The 22,333-nt window shown below is 41.3% G+C and overlaps 1 protein-coding gene across 1 annotated transcript in view; it reads left to right on the top strand.

Annotated features, from left to right (window-relative positions):
- slc25a46 (solute carrier family 25 member 46) overlaps window positions 1-11,680 on the top strand; it is a 30,796-nt gene extending 19,116 nt beyond the window's left edge. The window contains exon 8 of the mRNA XM_043710495.2: window positions 9,899-11,680. Within this exon, the coding sequence (XP_043566430.2) occupies window positions 9,899-10,477 (579 nt within the window). The 3' untranslated portion in view covers window positions 10,478-11,680. The remainder of the gene's footprint in view (window positions 1-9,898) is intronic.
- Window positions 11,681-22,333: the final 10,653 nt, after the last annotated feature.

Raw genomic sequence — 22,333 nt, 5'->3', positions numbered from 1 at the left:
ACGAATCCAAATTTTGCAGAACAAATCTTTTATTTTTTATTATTTTTTCGTCCTTTATTTTAACTTTAATCTTAAAATGAATGTATTTAAAATATCAGAGTAAAAGAAAATTCAACGAAATAATCCTCACAGACTGACCGTCACAATTAAAAAATTGGTAAGTCATAAGAGCTGTTTTGAATTTTGAAGAATATATAATTGAAGTTTCTTGGATGCGACCTTATTAGATTGCAACTAACATAATGCGGCCTTCCAACATGAAAAGGTTCCCCAATTAAATAAAGATTCGTACACCTTGTGTCTCTCTCTTTTTTTTTAAGAAAAAATGAAAAGGTTCCCCACCTCTGCCCTGGATGATGTCAAGCTGCTTGTGTTGGAACTGCCCACGTCCAGGCCAGTGAGAAGTATTCCATCACCCTCCTGACTTGTGCTGTGTAGATGGTAGACAGATTTTGGGGAGTCAGGAGGTGAGCTTCTCACTGCTGTATTCGTAGCCTCTGACCTGCTCTTGGAGCCACTGTGTTTATGTGGTTAGTCCCATTGAGTTTCTGTTCAGTGATAACCTCAGAGTGTTGATGATATTGAAGTCAAAGCGTGATGGTTACATTGTCTCTTATTGGTGATAGTCATAGCCTGGCATTTGTGAGGCACTGATGATACCTGCCAGCACAAGCCTGGATGTTGTTCAGATATTGTTGCAATTAAACATGGACTGCTTCAGTATTTGAGGAGTTGCAAGTGGTGCTGAACATTGTGCAATTGTTGGCAAGCATTCACACTTCTGACCTTCTGGTGGAGGGAAGGTCATTGATGAAGCAGTTGAAGATGGTTGGGCTGAGGACACCACCTGAGGAACTCCTGCAGAGATGTCTTTGAGCTGAGATGACTGCCTGTGACCAGTGAGTGCTACAAGGATCTGTGCTGGGTCCACTACTTTTCATCATTTTATGTAAATGATTTGGAGGTGAACATACGAGGTATAGTCAGTAAGTTTGCAGAAGACACCAAAATTGGAGGTATAGTGGACAGCGAAGAAGGTTACCTCCAGTTACAACAGGATCTTGATCAGATGGGCAAATGGGCTGAGGAGTAGCAGGTGGAGTTTAATTTAGATAAATGTGAGGCATTGCATTTTGGGAAAGCAAATCTTAGCAGGACTTATACACTTAACGGTAAAGTCCTAGGGAGTGTTGCTGAACAAAGAGACCTTGGAGTGCAGGTTCATAGCTCCTTGAAAGTGGAGTCGCAGGTAGATAGGATAACGAAGGTGGCATTTGATATGCTTTCCTTTATTAGTCAGAGCATTGAGTGTAGGAGTTGGGAGGTCACATTGCAGCTGTACAGAAAATTGGTTAGGCCACTTTTGGAATGTTGTGCATAATTCTGTTCTCCCTCCTGCAGGAAGTATGTTGTGAAACTTGAAAGGCTTCAGAAAAGATGTACAAGGATGTTGCCAGGGTTGGAGGATTTGAGCTATAGGGAGAGGTTGAATAGGCTGGGACTGTTTTCCCTGAAGCGTCTGAGGCTGAGGGGTGATCTTCGAGGTTTATAAAATTAGGAAGGGCATGGATAGGATAAATAGACAATTTTTTTTTCCCTGGAATGGTGGAGTCCAGAACTAGAGGGCGTAGGTTTAGGGTGAGAGGAGAAAGATATTAAAGAGACCTAAAGGGCAACTTTTCACGCCATGGCCTCTGTGTGAATGGAATGAGCTGCCAGAGGAAGTGGTGGAGGCTTGTATAATTTGACATTTAAAAGGCATCTGGATGGATATATGAAGAGGAAGGGTTTGGAGGGATATGGGCCAGGTGCTGGCAAGTGGGACTAGATTACTTTGGGATATTTGGTTGGCATGGATGAGTTGGATCGAAAGGTCTGTTTCCATGCTATACATATCTGACCACCAACAACCATGGTTATCTTTCTATGTGCCAGGGATGATTCCAATCAGTGGGATTTTTCCCCTGATACCCGTTGATTCCAGTTTTGCTGGGGCTTGTTGATGTCACACTCTGTCAAATGCAACCATGATGGCAAACTCTTGCTTCAGCTTTGGAATTCAGCTCTTTTGATCATGTCTAAACCAAGGCTGTAATGAAGTCAGGAGCTGAGTGGCCATGGTGGAACTCAATCTGAGCATCACTGAGCATGTTATTGCTACGCAGGTGCTTGATAGCACTGTTGATGACACCTTCCATCATGATGATTGAGAGTGGACTGATGGGGTGGTAATTGACTGAGTTGAATTTGTCCTCATTTTATGGATAGGAGATAACTGGGCAATTTTCCACGTTGTTGGGAAGAATCCAGTGTTGTAACTGTGCTGGAAGAATTTGGTTACCGGAGCACTAAGTTCTGGAGCACCAGTCCAGTACTTTTGCCAGGGCCCTTAGCCTTTGCAGCATCCAGTGTCTCCCAATTGTTTCTTGATACCATGTGGAGTGAATCCAATTGGCTGGAGACTGGTATCTGTAATGCTGGGACCACTTGAAACCAAGGTCGATCATCCACTCAGCAGTTCTGGCTGAAGATCGCTGTGAAAGCTTCAGCCTTTTCTCTTGCTCTTGCTCTTCCATCATGGAGGATGGGGGATATTTGTGGAGCAACCTCCTCCACTGAGTTGTTTAATCGTTCACCATTCGTGACTGAATGTGGCAGGACTGTTCAGTAAACTAGGATCGCAACTGTTGGTTGTGGGATTACTTTGCTGTCATTCGCTGGTTTTGCACTTTGCCATGCACGTCGTCCTGTTTGATAGCTTCACCAGGTTGACGCCTGATTTTCAGCTATGTCTGCTGCTGCTGTAACAATTCTGTTGCTATTAATGCCTCAGCACCTCCTGCATGCACAGTTTCGAGTTGCTAGATCTATTCAAATTCTGTCCCATTTTGCATGGTGGTAGTGCCACACAACATAAAGAAAGCAGGACTTTGTCTCCACAAGGACTGTGATGTGGTCATTCTTACAGATATTGTCATGGACAGGTGCATGTGCAGCCAGCAGACTGGTAAAGATAAGATCAAGTTTGTTTTTTCCCTCTTGGTTTCCTCACTACTAGCTGCAGACCCAGTCTAGCAGCTATATCCTTTAGGACCCAACCAGCTCAATCAGTAGTACTGCTGTTTGCTGGTGGACATTGAAATTCTCCCCCCAGAGTACATTTTGTGCTCAGAAGGGTACTGAGTCATCAGCCGAGGGAAGATGGTACAAGGTAATCAGCAGAAGGCTTCCTTGCCCATGTTTAACCTGAGATGGCACGAGGTCCAGAATCCATGTTGAGGACTCCTGGGCAGCTCCCTCCTGACTGTAAACCACTGTGCTGCCACCTCTGCTGTGTCCGTCCCACTGATACGGCAGGCCATATTTAGGCATGGTCGTGGTGTCTTGGATATTGTCTATAAGATAGGATTCCGTGAATATGACTGTCAGGTTGTTGCTTGAGTAATCTGAGACCGCTCTCACCAACTTTGGCACTAGCCACCAACTATTAGTAAAGACGACTTTGCAGGCTTGACAGAGCTTATTCTGCCGTTGTCTTTTCTGATGCCTAGGTCGATGCCAGGTGATGCGTCTGGATTTATTCCATAGCAATTGGTTCAACTGAATAGTTTGCTAGGCCATTTCAAAGGGATCACAGGTATTTCAGAGGATTGCAGGCAATTACAGTGATGAGACAGGTGAAGTAATGGAGGAATTCAAAAGCCAAGATGAATATTATAATTAAGTCCTAACTGAGCTATTGCAGGTCGGCAAATGTGGATGTGTGATTGGTATTTAATATAACTTAAGATACAAGACAGTTTTGAATAACAGAGTTTGAAGGCTAGAATGTAGCATAGGAGAAAGTGAGGACTGCACATGCTGGAGATCAGTCGAGAGTGTGGTGTTGGAAAAGAACAGCAGGTTCCGAGGGGCAGGAGAATCTATGTTTTGGGCATAAGTCCATCATCAGGAATCGGGCATCTGCAGTCCTCACTTTCTCCTAGTTGATTTTAACCTTACCACAAAGCCTCTTCCAAGGATGCTTGCCTAGACGTTCTCCTCCTTTTACAAGGATCTCTGAGTCTCTCTCTCACTGCACCCCCCAGGTTGTCTCCTCTGCCCTGAAGCTATTCAGCCACATCCTGAAGCTGACTCGCTACCACAGCCACATCTCCTCCATCAGTGCCTGCCGACAGAACCGACTGATCCTGCATGGACTCTGGAACACATTCAGACTGTCACAGTTTGGACCTGAACAGGACAACCAGTCTCCTTTCTGATTTGAAGGCCTTATGCCTGAAATGTCAATTCTCCGGCTCCTCTGATGTTGCCTGACCTGCTGTGTTTTTCTAGCACCACAGTCTCAACTAGAATGTAGCATGGAGACCAAGAATGGATTGACGTGGTCACTTTTATTGGTAATAAGGACTTAAATGAACATCTGAGCAGATTGAGCTGAGGCGGAAGCACAGGCAGGTGATGCTAGGCATGTAGAAGTAGAAAGTCTTGGTGAGAATGTGCATCTATGGATGAAAGGTCATCCCTGGGTCATGTATGAAAAGTTTGTTTCAGGCAGTTGCCAATGAGCGACACAGAATCATTGGTGATGAAGTGGAATTTGGAGCAAAGACTAGTCATTGGCCTCTTTTTTTTTTTCTCTAGTACATGCCAAGTTTGTTACAAATGAAACTTCCCAATGTATTGTATTCCGGACTCCTTGTGGAGTGGAGTTTATTCAGAACCTGGCTCTCTGCCATTAAACTTTATGAAATGCCTTGACGAGAGTAAAATCTTTTTTGAGGTGGCTAAAGGGCTAATATCCTCTGAATGGCTAGAGGTTTTGATGAGTGTCTGGTTTCAGAGTGAATGAGGGACTGAGTCTGTCTCAACCCCCAACCTCCCCACTCCCCCTTTCAAACAGAAACTGGGTGAACTTGGATCAGGCATAAGTTGGGGGTAGGTAAAGATGAGGGTAATGAGTTGTCCATCCTTACTTTTCACGCACACAAATGTGTTGAAGCTTCAAATAGCCAGCAACACAGCCTCTGCTTAACAAAGGCCCTGCTTACACTCATACAATCGCTGGACATCATTACATTTGCACCTTCTTTTACCCTTTTTCCTCTTTTTTTTTTCCCCCAACTCCCATGAATGATCCCAGTAAGCATTCCAGCAAACTATTCTAGTGTTCCCCAACCTTAATTGCAGATAGATACAAGAAAATACTCCCACACAGTCAACAACCTGTTGCAGTAGATGCACACCAGTAGAGTACATCAGAGCCAGCTGGTAATACAGAGGATGGGATCACATAACAGCGAACAGGAGTTTGCTTTATTTTTTTTAAGAAGTCTGCAAATCACAAATAGTGTTACAGCCAAATCGCATTTACAGAGCATGCGTTATAGGAGGCAATGGCCTAGTGGTATTATTGCTGGACTCTTAACCCAGAGACCCAAGTAATGTTCTGGGGACCTGGGTTCAATCCTACCATTAGCAGATGGTAAAATTGGAATCAAGAGTCTGTGATGATCAGGAATCCATTGTTGATTGCTTGGAAAACACCCATTTGGTTCACTAATGTCCTTTAGGGAAGGAAACTGCTGCACTTACTGGGTCTGGCCTACATGTGACTCCAGACCCACAGCAATGTGGTTGATTCTTAACGGCTTGCTGGGATGGGCAATAAATTCTGGCTATCCAGTGACACCTGCATCCTGTAAATGAACTTTAAAATAATTATTAACATTGTGGATCATGATGTAGAGCCATATCCTTAACTTTGTCAAAGGCAACATGCAAAGATTATAAGCATAAAGGTACTAGTATAAAATTGCAAAAAACTTGAAAGATTAAGTGAATGGGCAAAGCTGTGACAAATATGTTTCAGCATTGTCAAATGTGAGGTTACCAGTTTTGGACTTGCAGTGTTTCTAGACTTTCATTATGTACTTTTAGGTTCAGAGAGATTTGCAAGGTCCATGTACATCAGAATTTAAGTGATAAATTCAGAAAGTAATCAAGAATTTTGATAGAATGCACACGTTAACAAAAAGAGAATTAAAATACTAAGTGTAGAATGGTTACTATTGGTAGATTGTGGATTACTATTGGTAGATTTGTACACCACATCTTGAAGTATAAATTGTCCTTGGAGGGATTTACCAGAATGATACCTGAACTCCAGTTATGGAAACAGGAGTTAATTTGTAACAAAAGGTGGGTCTGGAGCAGATAGATATATAGGTAAATCAGAGCTATCACTATTTGTTGTCTTAAACAAAAGTTACGGGCAAAGGAATTGTTGAACTCTATTGAGAAGGGTATAAGTACCTAAAAGAGAAATTAATTGTATGTACACTGGTCTTCTGGCCTTTCTGTCATTGACCAAAGAAGCTCTCAAAACTTGGAGCAGCACCTCGTCTTTCAGTTAGGAACCTTATAGATTTCCAGTCCCAATGCTCCTAGAATCTGAAGTGTTCCCTTCTGCGCCATTTCTCCAACCACCTTATTAACCTCCATTCATACTGTTTTAATTAGAGCACAATGAAACAGCAGAATGACAGTTTTCCTCAAAATTGACTTCTAAACTTTTCTATACATACAAAACATACTGAATTTACCATTATATTTGTGAATTATGAATAATTTAAAATGTTTGATCCACATATGCTTATAAATATTTTGAATTGTTTCTACGTGTTTAAAACTTGCTCTGCTATGTCTCAAACAAACATCCAGATTCACATTTCTCTAGAACATCTAACCTTGATATTCCTATACTTAACAGCCCATGGCAGTAGAATTAAGCCAAGTGCTTAGTATCTTTTTGAGATTCTGTCATTCCATTTTTTTTCCCTACTTCCTGAAACTTTGACTCTGTGTGACTTCAACCCATTTCTTTTATATAGAAACCTAGGTGCAGGACTGGCCATTTGATCCTTCGAGCCTGCACCACCATTCCATATAATCATGGCTGATCATGCAATCTCAGTATCCTTACTCCAATTCTCAAATTCTCTCGCTATGAAGGAGAGCATGGCATAAGCTTTCCTCAATATCTGCTGCATCTGCATGCCAACCTTCAGAGACTGTTGCACTATGACCCCCAGGTGTTGTTGCACCTCCCCTTTTCTTAACCTGCCACCATCCAGATGCTGATCTGCCTTCCTGTTTTTGTGATCAGCATGGATAACCTCACATTTATCCACATTATATTGCATTTGCCACGTATTTGCCCACTCAGCCAATCTGTCCAAGTTACCCTGCAGTCTTTTAGCATCCTTCTCGCAGCATACACTGCCACCCAACAAATTTGGAGGTATGGCATTCAGTTTGTTTGTCCAAATTGTTAATGTATAATGTGAACAGCTGAGGTCCCAGCACTGAACCCTGAGGTACCCAACTTGTCACTGCCTGCCACTCTGAAAAGGACCCATTTGTTCCAACTCTCTGCTTTCTGTCTGACAACCAGTTCTTTATCCAGGTTAACACATTACCTCCAATACCATGAGCTTTAATTTTCCTTCATGATCTCTTGTATGGAACGTTGTCAAAAACCTTTTGGAAGTCCAAATACATAACATCTTCTGATTCACCATTGTCTATTGTACTGGTCACATCCTCAAAAGATTCCAGAAGATTTGTCAAGCATGATTTCCCTTTAATGAATCTATGCTGACTAGGACAGATTCTATCACTACTTTCCAAATGCTCAGTTATTACATCCTTAATTATTTGACTCCAGTATTTTCTCTCACCACCGATGTCAAGCTAACAAAACCTATAATTTCCCATTTTCTCTTCTTTTTTTAAAAGAATGAAGTTAAATTAGCTACCCTCCAGTCCATTGGAACTCTTCCAGAGTCTACAGGATGCTGGAAAATGTTCACCAATGGATTCATTATTTCTAGAGCCACTTCCTTAAGTACTCTGGGATGCAGAGCATCAGGCCCTGGGGCTTATCGGGTTTTAATCCTATCAATTTCCCCAGTACTATTTCCTGACTAATAAGGATTTCCTTCAGTTCTTCCTTCATGCCTGACTCTCTGTCCCCTAGCATTTCCTGAAGATTACTTGTGTCCTCAATGAAAACAGATCCAATGTATTTGTTCAACTGTCTGGCATCTCTTTGTCCATTATGAATTCACCTGATTCTAACTGTAAGGGACCTACGTTTCTCTTCACCAGTCTTTCTCTCTTCTTTTATCTATAGAAGCTTTTGCAGTCCGTTTTTGTTTTCTGCAAGCTTACTTTCATGTTCTATTTTTCCTTTTTAAATTAACCCTTTGTCCTCGGCTAAATTTTAAATTTCTCCCAGTCCTTGGGTTTGCTGCTTTTTCTAGGCAATTTATATGCCGCCTTGTTGGCTTTGATGTTGTTCCTGATTTCTCTTGTAAACCATGGTTGCGTCCCCTTCCCTGTTTTGCTCTTAGGCTAGACAGGGGTGTCCAATTGTTGAAGCTTTTCCGTGTGTTCTTTAAATGTCTGCCATTGTCTATTCACCATCAACTCCTTAAGTATTTTTGGCCAATGCATGCCTCATATCACCAAAGTTAGCTTTCTTTAAGTTCAGAACCCTAGTTTCAGATTTAATTGCCACATTCCATGTTATGGTCTACCATATTATGGTCACTCTTCCCCAAAGGATCATGCACCACAATGTTGCTAATTAATCCTCTCTCATGCCACAATACCCAGTCTAGGATGACTTGCTCTCTAGTTGGTTCCTCAAATATTGGTCAAGGAAACCATCCCTCATACATTCCAGGAAATCCTCCTCCATCACATTGCTGCCATTTTGGTTAGTCTAATCAATATGTAGATTGAAGTCACCCAAAATAACTGCTATACCCTTTACTGCATGCATCTCTAATTTCCTATTTGATACATTCCCCAGCATCACAACCACTAGCGATCTGTACACACCTCCCACGAACATCTTTTTTCCCTATGATGTTCTGCAGCTGCACCCATACACATTCTACATTGTCCAGGCTAATGTCCTCTCTTACTATTGTATCCATCTTCTCCTTAATCAGGAACACTATCCCACCTCTTTCCTTTCTACCCTTCCTAAAAAAATGAATAACCCTGCATGTTGAGTTCCCATCCTTGGTCACCCTGGAGCCAGGTCTCTGTGATCGCAACTACATCATATCCATTAATAACTGCGCAGTGAATTCATCCACCTTTTATTACAAAGGCTCCTCTCATTGAGAGACAGAGCCTTTTAGGCTCATTTGTTTGATATTTATTACCCTTTTTTTTAAGAATCATTGTGAAATGTGAAGGAATTTTGCTCCTTTCCCACCTCCAGCAACGTGTTGTACTTTTTTTTTGGTGATGGCCTGACACCTAGGGGTAATTATGGAGAGGTTCTTGGGCAGTTCCACGGATGCCTTGTTCTCTTCCTCATCCATCCATCCATCCACCCACCCAACCCCACCACACCACACCACACCCCACCCCCAGTCTATCCAGTTCCTTCTGAGTATTGTATTTCTTTATCATGCTGTGTCCTTGGACTTTAGCCTTGTGATGATGTGGATCTGCTTGAAACTGAAGTTTACTTGCTTATCCTCCTAAACTTTGTAGTTAGGGAGTGACCACCTCCTGTAACATACTCTCTAGAAAATTCAGTATAAGAGGCTTGGTTTCCTTGTAGAGATTTGTAATTGAGATATAGTGCTAAAGAACTAATGCATGACAGCACAAGCTTTTCAAATTGTTTCATAGTTGCATTTATATTTTTTCCTAAAATTTGCTCCTCCTTCCTTTTTAATGTGCAACCAATTTAATGATATGGATTACTAGAAACAAAAGTTCAACTAAAGATATTGTTGTATTTATTTATTTATAAAATATACATGTGTAATATTCTAATAATGACTAACTTATTGTGTTCTATTTCCAGAGTGAAATCATAAGAGACAATCCAGGAATACTTGATTGTGTAAAAGAAGGTATATGCAGACTGGTGGGAATGGGTGTCCCTCACAGCAAACGCCTCCTTCCTCTGGGAGTTCTAGTCTTTCCAACTGTCCTGCATGGAGTGGTCCATTATATCATAAGTGCCATCATCCAGAAATTTATTCTGTTTCTTTTTCGGAAAAAGACACCACATCAGTACCCAGCAGATGCTTCTAATTCTGTACAAACTGTGCTGGATGCTTACTTCCCTGAACTTATTGCTAGTTTTGTTGCAAATCTTTGTGCTGACATTTTGGTTTACCCATTAGAAACAGTACTTCACCGCCTACATATTCAAGGAACCCGGACCATCATTGACAACACAGACCATGGGTTTGAAGTGCTTCCTATTAACACACAGTATGAAGGGATGAGGGACTGCATTAATGTAATCAAGAAAGAAGAAGGCATCTTTGGTTTCTATAAAGGTTTTGGAGCAGTTATAGTACAGTACACATTGCATGCTGTTGTGCTGCAGATTACTAAAATTATATATTCTACATTATTGCAAAATGCAACCTAATCAAGGAGTTTAAATGTCATTGTACAGTAAGAAACCCATAGTCCAAGTTATGAGTTTCTGTAGCGCATGTTAGAAGCACCAAAATCAAATGCTCTCAATTGCTAAAATTAAGTTATTAACTTGGTGGACACTTAATTTTAAAAATTTAAATAAATGTTTGTGAAATTGTAAAGGTTGCATTAGTTTATGTATTTTAACGTGATATAAAAGAAGCTGTTTCTATTCCCAGCATGGTTCTCCTTTTGAGATATCATTTGCTGACACAATGCAGCATTAAGACAAGCTAGATTAAGTAGGGAATAGTGTTCCCTTTTCCATCAGTACTTGGCCTGAAATAAAGAAATTGATATTTTAAAAAATCATTTCAATCTTTGACAGCAGACTTATTCCATGTGATCAAATATTTTTAATGTTGTCAGCTTTATTTTGTAATTCAGAAGATATGATCAGATACAGTTATCCCATCCTTACAGATTTATTTTGACGAATGTTTAAATGATAAGGAAAGGAAAACTCTTTGTAATTTGGCTTTGGCTGTGATTAAAGGTGTAATGCTTCATTTTGTGCTACTCCATGTTTCCATTTACTTAGTGAAGTGTTGATTGGCTTTGCCTAATGGGATTTTAACGGTTTAGTTGTCAAAAATTTGTATATAGTTTGTGTTCACTTTAAATAATATCACAATCTGATTCATGAAACGATTGTTAATGAAGCTTAATATAATAGTGCCATTTGTATTCTTCAATCAAATTTGCTCATTTTCTATTTCTTCTGGACTAATTGCTTTTCATTGTGGGCTGAAGGGTCTGTTTCTGAAATGTTACCTACATTCTGGCAAGTATAGTTGTGGTAGTTAGACAAACACAGTCAACATTTGTCCATTGTCTTTTAAGATGTTAGTTTTATACTTAAAATTGGGACAGATAATGATATATTAACAACTCATCTTTAGGTAAAAATCAAGCAAGGAAATTGCTTCAAATTTGTAATTTCAATTTAAAGTACTAAGTCATTTAGTTTAATTCTCCATTCATACTGTTTTCATTATTAAATAATATCAAATAGAATAATTGTTTTCCTTAAACTTGTCTTTTAAATGTTTCTAGAGATAGACAACATTCTGATTTTACCATTATACTTGAGGATTATAGAGTTAGCGTGTACATAGCTTGCAATAAAATGTGATCCACATGTGCATGTAAATATTGTTGAATTGATTCTATAGTATGTTTAAAATTCACTCCACTATTTCTTGAACAAAATCCGGACACTCACTTCTCAAGAACAAATCTAATATGAATTATAGAGAAATATAAACTTCTGAAGGAATAAGAGGGGAGATGAGAGGGTATCTGTTAGAGACCATGTCACCCCATTGAATAGAAATGTGTTCTGACATCTCTTTTCATACTGAACCCAGGTACAGCAAGGCATTGATCACAGTATTGCAACTATGTTTTAGACTCAGCAATAGTGGAAATTCTTGAATCCAGCTCTAGTACCATATAGCTTTCATATTTTGAAAGTTGAATACTTTCCAACCAAGTTTCTTACAGTTAATATCAACAGCAGCTTCATTTATGTTAACTATTTCAAGATGGTGGAACAATTAAATCATATGGCCTCAAGGATGCACGTACAGTTTAACAATTGAATAATTCTGCAATTGTATAATGTTGATCCATTTGTAAAACCATCCATCTGAGACTTTCTGAAAGATACACCATGGGAGAAATGCCAGTATGGAGGTGTATAATCAATGTGACAGTGCAATGTATCAATTAGCTAGAGGAGCAAAATATCTTTTGCAACATAAAATACCAATTTTGTCCCTGTTATACATTGTTAATATTAATGCATAAATATGTAATATATTCTAGACCGAAATATTCTGTAAGGGTGGTCTTCAGTAACTTTCTTAGATCCATGAATAATGTATTCGTACCTTTTCAAAAACTGGAGTCCTTTTTTATTTCTTGCTGATTTTAGAAACCAAACAAAGTCTTATCTGAGGTGGATAATCAGACTAAAGGATTTTAAAATATATTTAAATAGTGATGCAGGAAAAATAAAGAAACATTTGTTTGTGAACAATTCCAAAAATGTACTCCTATTTTTGTTTCCAGAGTTAGACAGAAGAATACAATTTTGCTGATAGGTTTTAAACTAGATTAGATTAGATTACTTAGTGTGGAAACAGGCCCTTTGGCCCAACAAGTCCACAGCGACCTGCTGAAGCGCAACCCACCCAGACCCGTTCCCCTACATTTACCCCTGCGCCTAACACTACAGGCAATTTAGCATGGCCATTTCACCTGACCTGCACATTTTTTGGACTGTGGGAGGAAACTGGAACACCCGGAGGAAACCCACGCAGACACGGGGAGAATGTGCAAACTCCACGCAGTCAGTCGCCTGAGGCAGGAATTGAACCCGGGTCTCTGGCGCTGTGAGGCAACAGTGCTAACCACTGTGCCACCGTGCCACTCACCGTGCTGTTCAGTAAAATAGTCAATTTTCAATTGCAGATGTATGGCATTAAGACTTATCAGATTGTGCTTTCAAAGGTACAGATTCTTGAAATTAAAAAGGAAATTTGAGCTGTTTCTTATGCAATTAATCACTCTGTTCATTGTTTCTGAACTTTGAGTTTACAAGTAGGGAGGAAGTGATTCACTAGGGCTCCAGATCTAAGTAAGGAGATCCAATGATTATTAATTTACTAAATGGTTTTAGATATATAGGTGTAAATTAATAATCATTGGATCTCCTTACTTAGATCTGGAGCGCTAGTGAATCACTTCCTCCCTACTTGTAAACTCAAAGTTCAGAAACAATGAACAGAGTGATTAATTGCATAAGAAACAGCTCAAATTTCCTTTTTAATTTCAAGAATCTGTACCTTTTGAAAGCACAATCTGATAAGTCTTAATGCCATACATCTGCAATTGAAAATTGACTCTTTTACTGAACAGCACGGTGAGTGGCACAGTGATTAGCACTGCTGCCTCACAGCGCCAGAGACCTGGGTTCAATTCCTGCCTCAGGTGACTCTGTGTGTGGAGTTTGCACATCCTCCCTGTGTCTGCGTGGGTTTCCTCTGGGTGCTCTGGTTTCGTCCCACAATTCAAAAATGTACAGGTTAGGTGAATTGGCTATGCTAAACTGCCCATAGTGTTAGGTGAAGGGGTAAATGTAGGGGAATGGGTCTGGGTGGGTTATGCTTCATGTGTCAGAAATGATCTTGGCATAGTCATAAATAAGCACAAGTCAAGATAATTCAAATCAGTTACACCTATATATTTAAAACCATTTAGTAACTGATTTGAATTATCCAGACTTGTGCTTATTTATGACTATGCCAAGATCATTTCTGACACATTCCTTGTGTCTGTCATTAAATGCATCTTTTTACTCCTTTCCAAACCCATTTCTGTATTATTTCCTAAACTAAATAGTTTCCACATTATTAACAAATTTTTCTAATCTTCTGATTAGCTAGTCTTTGGTCACCTCTATTAGTTCAATATTCCCTTCATCTCTAGTCCCCATTGTGTTCATTTCCTTGACGTTCGTAAGTCCATTAAGCAGAAACCAGCAAATCAGTCATAGAAGCAGGTCATTTGGTATATCAACTCCATGTCAGCTCTCTGAGCAGTTTAATCAGTCCCTTTCCCCTTGCTACATCATAATAACAAGTGCCCCTGCAATTTTTAAAAAAATCTACTTTCATTCCTGGGTTGGCTGCACAGTGGTGGGTGAAATCTTGGCTCCGCAAACTTCACTTCTGAAAATGACTAACCACATTTTGTGTTTATGATTGGTAGTGAGTGTGGCATTGTTGGTGATGGACTTGACTGGAAATCAGACTGGAAACCCATTTAGAGCAGAGGTGGGGTGTTCAGAAAGGTAACCTTGGGCTTTCAGCTCTTTTTAATTTTTTTTTTTGATTACTTAGTGTGGAAACAGGCCCTTCGGCCCGCTGAAGCATAACCCACCCAGACCCATTCCCCTACATTTACCCCTTCACCTAACACTATGGGCAGTTTAGCATAGCCAATTCACCTAACCTGTACATTTTTGAATTGTGGGACGAAACCAGAGCACCCAGAGGAAACCCACGCAGACACAGGGAGGATGTGCAAACTCCACACACAGAGTCACCTGAGGCGGGAATTGAACCCAGGTCTCTGGCGCTGTGAGGCAGCAGTGCTAATCACTGTGCCGCCCATATTAAAAAGAAATGTAAAATAAATAGACTGCTTCTGCAGCATAGGTCCAAGTCCCACCATGGCAGATGAAATTTGAATTCAAATTTCACCTGGAATAAAAAGAATCCTTTAGGAATGGAAAATCTGCCATCCTATGTGATTCCAGACCCACAGCAATTTGGTTGATTCTTAACTGCCCTCTGAGAAATTAGGTTTGGGCAATAATAGTGGGCGGCACGGTGGCACAGTGGTTAGCACTGCTGTCTCACAGCACCTGAGACCCGGGTTCAATTCCCACCTCAGGCGACTGACTGTGTGGAGTTTGCACGTTCTCCCCGTGTCTGCGTGGGTTTCCTCCCACAGTCCAAAAGATGTGCAGGTCAGGTGTAAAGAAACATATGTAAAGAATAGACAGGATAGATCGAGTGAATCCTTAGAAGAGTATAAAGGCAGTAGGAGTATACTTAAGATGGAAATCAGGAGGGCAAAAAGGGGACAGGAAATAGCTTTGGCAAATAGAGTTAAGGAGAATCCAAAGAGTTTTTACAAATACATTAAGGACAAAAGAGTAACGAGGGAGAGAATAGGACCCGTCAAAGATCAGCAAGGGGGCCTTTGTGTGGAGCTGCAGAAAATGGGGAAGATACTAAATGAGTATTTTGCATCAGTATTTACTGTGAAAAAAGATATGGACGATCTAGAAAGTAGCAAAATAGATGGTGACACCTTGAAAAATGTCCATATTACAGAGGAGGAAGTATTACATGTCTTGAAATGCATAAAGGAGCATAAAGGACCTAATCAGGTGTACCCTAGAACTCTGTGGGAAGCTAGAGAAGTGATTGCTGGGCCTCTTTCTGAGATATTAGTATCATCAATAGTCACAGGTCAGGTGCCAGAAGACTGGAGGTTGGCTAACATGGTGCTACTGTTTAAGAAGACAAGCCAGGGAACTATAGACCAGTGAGCCTGATATCGGTGGTGGGCAAGTTGTTGGAGGGAATCCTGAGGGACAGGATGTACATGTATTTGGAAAGGCAATGACTGATTAGGGTATAGTCAACACTGTTTTGTGCAGGGGAAATCATGTCTCACAAACTTGATGAAGTTTCTTTTTGAGGAAGTAACAGGATTGATGAGGGCAGAGCGGTAGATGTGATCTATATGGACTTCAGTAAGGCGTTCGATAAGGTTTCCCATAGGACACTGATTAGCAAGGTTAGATCTCACGAAATGCAGGGAAAAGTAGCCATTTGGATACAGAACTGGGTCAAAGGTGTGGAGGGTTGTTTTTCAGACTGGAGACCTATGACCAGTGGAGTGCCACAAGGATCGGTGCTGTGTCCTCTACTTTTTGTCATTTACATAAATGATTTGGATGTGAGCATAAGAGGGATGGTTAATAAGTTTGCAGATGACACCAAAATTGGAGGTGTAGTGGACAGTGAAAGAGATTACCTTGGATTACAATAGGATCTTGATCAGATGGGCCAATGGGCTGAGAAGTGGCAGGTGAAGTTTAATTCAGATAAATGCGAGGTGTTGCATTTTGGGAAAGCAGATCTTAGCAGGACTTATACACTTAAGGTCAGGTCCTAGGAGTGTTGCTGAACAAAGAGACCTTGGAGTGCAGGTTCAAGGCTCCTTGAAAGTGGAGTTGCAGGTAGATAGGATAGTGAAGAAGGCGTTTGGTATGCTTTCCTTTATTGTTCAGTGTATTGAGTACAGGAGTTGGGAGGTCATGATGCGGCTGTACAGGATTGGTTAGGCCACTTGGAATATCGGGTGAAATTCTGGTTTTCCTATCAGAAAGATGTTGTGAAACTTGAAAGGGTTCAGAAAAGATTTACAAGGATGTTGCCAGGGTTGGAGGATTTGAGCTATAGGGAGAGGCTGAACAGGCTAGGGCTGTTTTCCCTGGAGCGTCGGAGGCTGAGGGGTGACCTTATAGAGGTTTAAAAAATGATGAGGGGCATGGATAGGATAAATAGACAAAGTCTTTTCCCTGGGGTCAGGGAGTCCAGAACTAGAGGGCATAGGTTTAGGATGAGAGGGGAAAGATATGAAAGGGACCTAAGGGGCAACTTTTTCATGTAGAGGGTGGTACATGTATGGAATGGGCTGCCAGAGGAAGTGGTGGAGGCTTGTACAATTGCAACATTTAAGAGGCATTTGGATAGGTACATGAATAGCAAGGGTTTGGATGGATATGGACTGGGTGCTGGCAGGTGGGACGAGAGGGGGTTGGGATATCTGGTCGGCATGGACGGATTGGACCGAAGGGTCTGTTTGACTCTATAACTCTGGACGGAGACTGAACTTGGAAAACAATGGCCTGGCCAAGACCATCCATTAAGAAGGGGGAAAAGGGAATTAGTTAACGATGTAACAATTTAATATTGGGACAGGAGTAAAACATACCTTAGGTTCAGCTAGACTAAAATAAATCAGTGTTCAGTCTCAACGCTCAGTGGACCTTTTTAGCAATGCATTTTCTAGGGAAATAAATGAGTCAGGAAGGAGAGCAGTTAAAAACAATATGTGCTTTACCTATGGTAACTGGATTGTTGAGTAAACCTGGGAAAATCTGAAACAAATGCATCAAGGAGAGGTACCCCACTGGATCAGTGATGAAAAACCCCAAAACCAACCGTCTGGTTGACAACTCTGGGCTTAACACTTCCTTATTCCATAATAAAGGGTGGAATGTTATTAGGAACAGTTTTAGAAACAACAATTGTTACTTTATATGATACACCTAAGGCAGGCTATCAAGTAGAGAATATTGAAGTGATAAGTGAAGGGCATCATATTAAGTGTATTGCATCCACCTCAATGCAATCCAATCTGGAAAGTAATATTGGGAATATCTTTAGTACTATATAGTTTTGAGGAATCAAGCATAGTGTGCTCATGTCCTATCTATGCCACTGAGAAAGCCTGGCGGAAGGACTATGGAGGTAATACTATTGGCCATGAGTCTGGCATACCTGAGCAAGGGAAAATATTGTGGGACTATCTCTCATACATCATTCTGGCATGGTGGGATAAATAACCCCCTTGACAATGGCATACCAAAGCTTCCCTTGAGGGTAATCAGATGGAGCTGGTGGGCATACACAAGAGAAACAGTCATCATAATAAACCACTGGAATTGGGAGGGATGATCTGTAATTGTCTATGGTGAAATCTCCTTCCCCATACTTCTATTGCAAAAACCTATAACTGAGGTCCAATAACTGTTCGACCAATTGCATAAAATCTGCTACACTTTCTCCAATAGAAGACTCGACAAGCACAAGAGAATATTGAGAAAATGCAGGTAACCACCTGATAGGATGACCTGTGGAATTGGGGAATGAGCATTCAATTTAGCCCCTTGTTCAAAATACTCTCACATGCTTTAGTGATAGCTCAGCTCATGATGCTGATGCATTTTCTGTTGTCTTCTATCAACTAATGCAATGAATCAAAAAGTCAGGAAAAGCAAGCAATTAGGATAGAGATTTTTTTTTAAAAAAATGTCCTTGGGGAAAGCCACAGATTTGAGAGTTTGAAGGTTTTATCTAAACCTAACTGGAGCTTGAAGTGGCCAAATAAGGTTTAAAGGGAGGAGTTCTGGAAATTATTCTGATTGTTGCCCCCTCTCCCACCCTGACACCAGGTAAAGGGGAAGTGATGTAACACAGAACAGATAAAGAAGCAGGTGTTTGAAGAAGGACTGGTGCGGGGCGGGATTGGGCACGTGGGGACGGGGAGACTGAATCTGCAATGTTATGTTTGACTGAACCTATTCATTTTTAAGGATTGGCATGACATTTGTTTTAAAGTTTAAGTGATCTTTAAATTTTAAAGATCTGGCTACCTTAATTCCAAGCCTGGGTCTACCTAAGGCTTAACACAAATCAGGCAAATCTGCTCATATGTCTACACCAATCAACATAACTGAGGTAAAAAGATACTAACAATTCTTATTCAAGCATTTAGTCATTACTCCTTAATGACTATAAGACCATCAGAAATCAGAATCAGAGAAGAATGTTTAGCCCCTTGACCAGCTCCTCCATTCAAAGGATCATGGTTGATCCGTTACTTCACCCATTGCCTTTCCTGCCCTTTCCCCATTACCCTTGATCCCTCTACTGATCAACAATCTATCTATCTCAGCCTTAAATACACACAGGAACTCTGCCCCCACAACTCTCCACGCAAGGAATTCCAAAACCTCTGAACCCTCTAAGACAAGAAATTCCTCCTCATCTGAGTCTTAAATTGGTTCCTCTTTATTCTGAGATTATAGACTCTGGTGCTAGACTCTCCCCTGAAGGAAACCCTTAAAAGTTCAATATATTTCTATCAGATCACCTCCAGTGAGTAGCGTCCCAATCTATTTAGCTTTTGCTCATTCGACAATCCCTCAGAAGAAGGGATCATCCTAGTGAACCTTTTCTGAATTGCCTTCAATGAAATTATATCTTTCCTTATAGATATGGTCTCACCAGCACCTTGTCAATTTGCAGTAAGATTTCTCTACTCATATTCTAACCCCCTTGAAATAAGGGCCAACATTCCACACAGCCTACTGCATGTGTGTTCCAGCTTTCTGTGTTTCATGCACAAGTACCCCTCCCAAGTCCCTTTGTTTCTGATTAAAGTTTTCTCCTTCCATGATGAACAACTGGTGTTCTAAATGAATCATCCATTTGCATGAGGGAATAAAAATCAACTTCCTGCATTCTGAGATTTTCAATCACATTTATATGATTTTAAATGATATTCCTTAGTGGGATTTTTGAATTCTTTGACATAGTGTTAGGAAGCAGAGAATGGTAGTCAAAAGGGTCTTTTTGCAACTGGAAGCCTGAATCCAGTGGCTTACTGTAAGAAATGTGAGGCAATGCAATTTTTCTTTACATTGATGTGGGATATGGATGTTGCAGACTGGCCAGCATTTACTGTCCATCCCTAGTTGCCGTTGGCAAGGTGGTGGTGAGCTGCTGCCTTGAACTGTTGCAGCCCACTTGTTGTGGGTTGACTCACAATACTATTAGGGAGGGACTTCCAGGATTTTGACCCAGTGACAGTGAAGGAACAATGATATATTTCCAAGTCAGGATTGTGAGTGGCTTGGAGAGGACTTGCAGTTGGTGGTGTTCCCATGTATCTGCTACTCTTGTCCTTCTAGGTGGAAGTGGTCATTAATATGAAAGGCGCTGTCCGAGGATCTTTGGTATATTTCTGTAGCGCATCTTGTAGATAGTTACGCACTGCTGCTAATGAGCATTGGAGGGTGTGAGTGCTTGTGGATGTAGTGCCAATCAAGCGGGCTGCTTTGTCCTGAATGTTGTCAAGCTTCTTCAGTATTGATCGAGCTGTATGCATCCAGGCAAATGGGGAGTATTCCATCACACACCTGACGTGCAGGTGGTGGACAGGCTTTGAGGAGTCGGGTAGTGAGTTACTCTCCACAGTATTCCTAGCCTCTGATCTTCTTTTGTAGCCACTGTGTTTATGTGGGTAATGGTCAGATGGCAACCCCTAGGATGTTGATAGTGGGGGATTCAGTGATGATAACATAATTGAATGTTAAGGGAGGTGGTTAGAATGCCTCTTATTGGTGATGGTCATAGCCTGGCATCTGTGTGGCATGAATGTTACTTGTCACTTGTCAGGCCAAGCCTCAAAATTGTCCAGATCTTCATGTATTTGAACATGGACTGCTTCAATATCTGAGGAGTCATGAAAGGTGCTGAACATTATGCAGTTATCAGCGAACATCCCCATCCGTATGATAGAGGAAACGTCATTGAGGAAGCAACTGAAGATGGTTGGGCCAAGGACACTACTCTGAGGAACTCCTGCAGAGATGTACTGGAGGTGAGATGACTGACCTCCAACAACCACAACCATCTTCCAACATGGCAGGTATGACTCCAACCAGCACAATGTCTGCCCCCAATACCCATTGATTCCAGTTTTGCTAGGGCTCCTTGATGCCACAATCAAATGCAACTTTGATGTCAAGGGCTGTCACTCTTGCATCACCTCTGGAATTCAGCTCTTTTGTCCATGTTTGAACTAAGGCTCTTATGAGGTCAGGAGCTGAATAGCCCAGGCGGAACCCAAACTGGACATCACTGAGCAGGTTATTGCTGAGCAGATGCTGCTTGACAGCATTATTGATGACAGTTTCCATCACTTTACTGATGATTGAGAGTAATTCGATGGGAATGTAATTAGTTGAGTTACATTTGTCCTGCTTTTTATGTACAAGACATTTCTGGGCTTGGCTAGGGGTATGGCAGGTTCTAGAGCATAAGTCTTCTATCCTGTTGCCAGAATGGTGTCAGGGCCCATAGCCTTTATAGTATCCAGTGTCTCCAACCATTTCATGATTTCATGTAGAGTGAATCAAATTGGCTGGAGACTGGTATCTATAATGTGAGGGATCACTGGAGGAGGCTGAGATGAATGATCCACTCAGCATTTCTGGCTGAAGATTTCTGTGAATGATTCAGTATTCTATTTTGCATTGATGTGCATGGCTCTTCCATCATTGAAGTTTGGGGATATTTGTGGAGCCTCCTCCTCCTCCAGTGAATTGCTTAATCGTCCACTCATTGTCAACTGGATTTGACAGGACTACAGAGCTTAAATCTCTTCCGTTCGTTGAGGGATTGCTTAGCTCTGTCTAACACTTTCTGCTTATGCTGTTTGGTATGCAAAGTAGTCCTGCTTGGTAGCTTCACCAGGTTGACACCTCATTTTCAGATATGCCTGGTACTGCTTCTGGCCTGCCCTCCTGCACTCTCCGTTGAACTAGATTGACCCATGGGTCGATGGTAATGGTTGAGTGGGGGATATGCTGGGCCATGAGGTTACAGGTTATGCTGGAGTACAACTCTCTTGCTGTTGATGGCCCATAGCATCTCATGGATGCCCAGTCTTGATTTGTTAGATCTTTTCAAAACCTGGGCCCTTTAGCATGGTGATAATGGCATACAACACAATGGAGGTTATTCTCAATATTAAGACAGGACTTCGTCTCCGCAAGGACTCTGCGGTAATCATGATGCTTACTGACACTGTCATGGACAGATGCATCTGCAGCTGGCAGATCAGTAAAGATAAGTTCAAGTACGTCTGTCTCTCTTGGTAGTTCCCTCACCACCTGCTACAGACCCAGTCTAGCAGTTATGTCCTTTAGGACCTGAGCAACTCACTCAGTGGTACTTGAAACCACCCACCCAGAGTTCATTTTGTGCCCTTGCCATCCTCAGTACTTCCTTCACATGTTATTCAACATGAAGGAGTATCGATTCATCAGCCAAAGGAGGATGGTATGTGGTGATCAGCAGGAGGTTTCCTTGCCCATGTTTAACTTCATGACGTCCGGAGTCAATGTTGAGGAATCTCACTGCAACTCCCTCCCAACTGTATACCACAGTGCTACCATCTCTGCTGAGTCTGGCCTGCCAGTGCGACAGGACACATCACAGGATGTTGATCTTAGTGTTTGGGACATTGTCTGTGAGGCATGATTCCATGAGTATGACTAAGTCAGGCTGTTGTTTGACTAGTCTTGAGACAGCTTTCCTAATTTTGGCACTAGCCTCCAGAGGTTAGTGAGGAGGACTCTGCAGAG

The sequence above is a fragment of the Chiloscyllium plagiosum genome, unplaced genomic scaffold, assembly GCF_037043375.1.
Source record: "Chiloscyllium plagiosum isolate Xiang-an unplaced genomic scaffold, Cpla_swu_hap1 HiC_scaffold_2, whole genome shotgun sequence".
Taxonomy (NCBI): domain Eukaryota; kingdom Metazoa; phylum Chordata; class Chondrichthyes; order Orectolobiformes; family Hemiscylliidae; genus Chiloscyllium; species Chiloscyllium plagiosum.
This window is presented reverse-complemented; position numbering and strand designations above follow the sequence as displayed.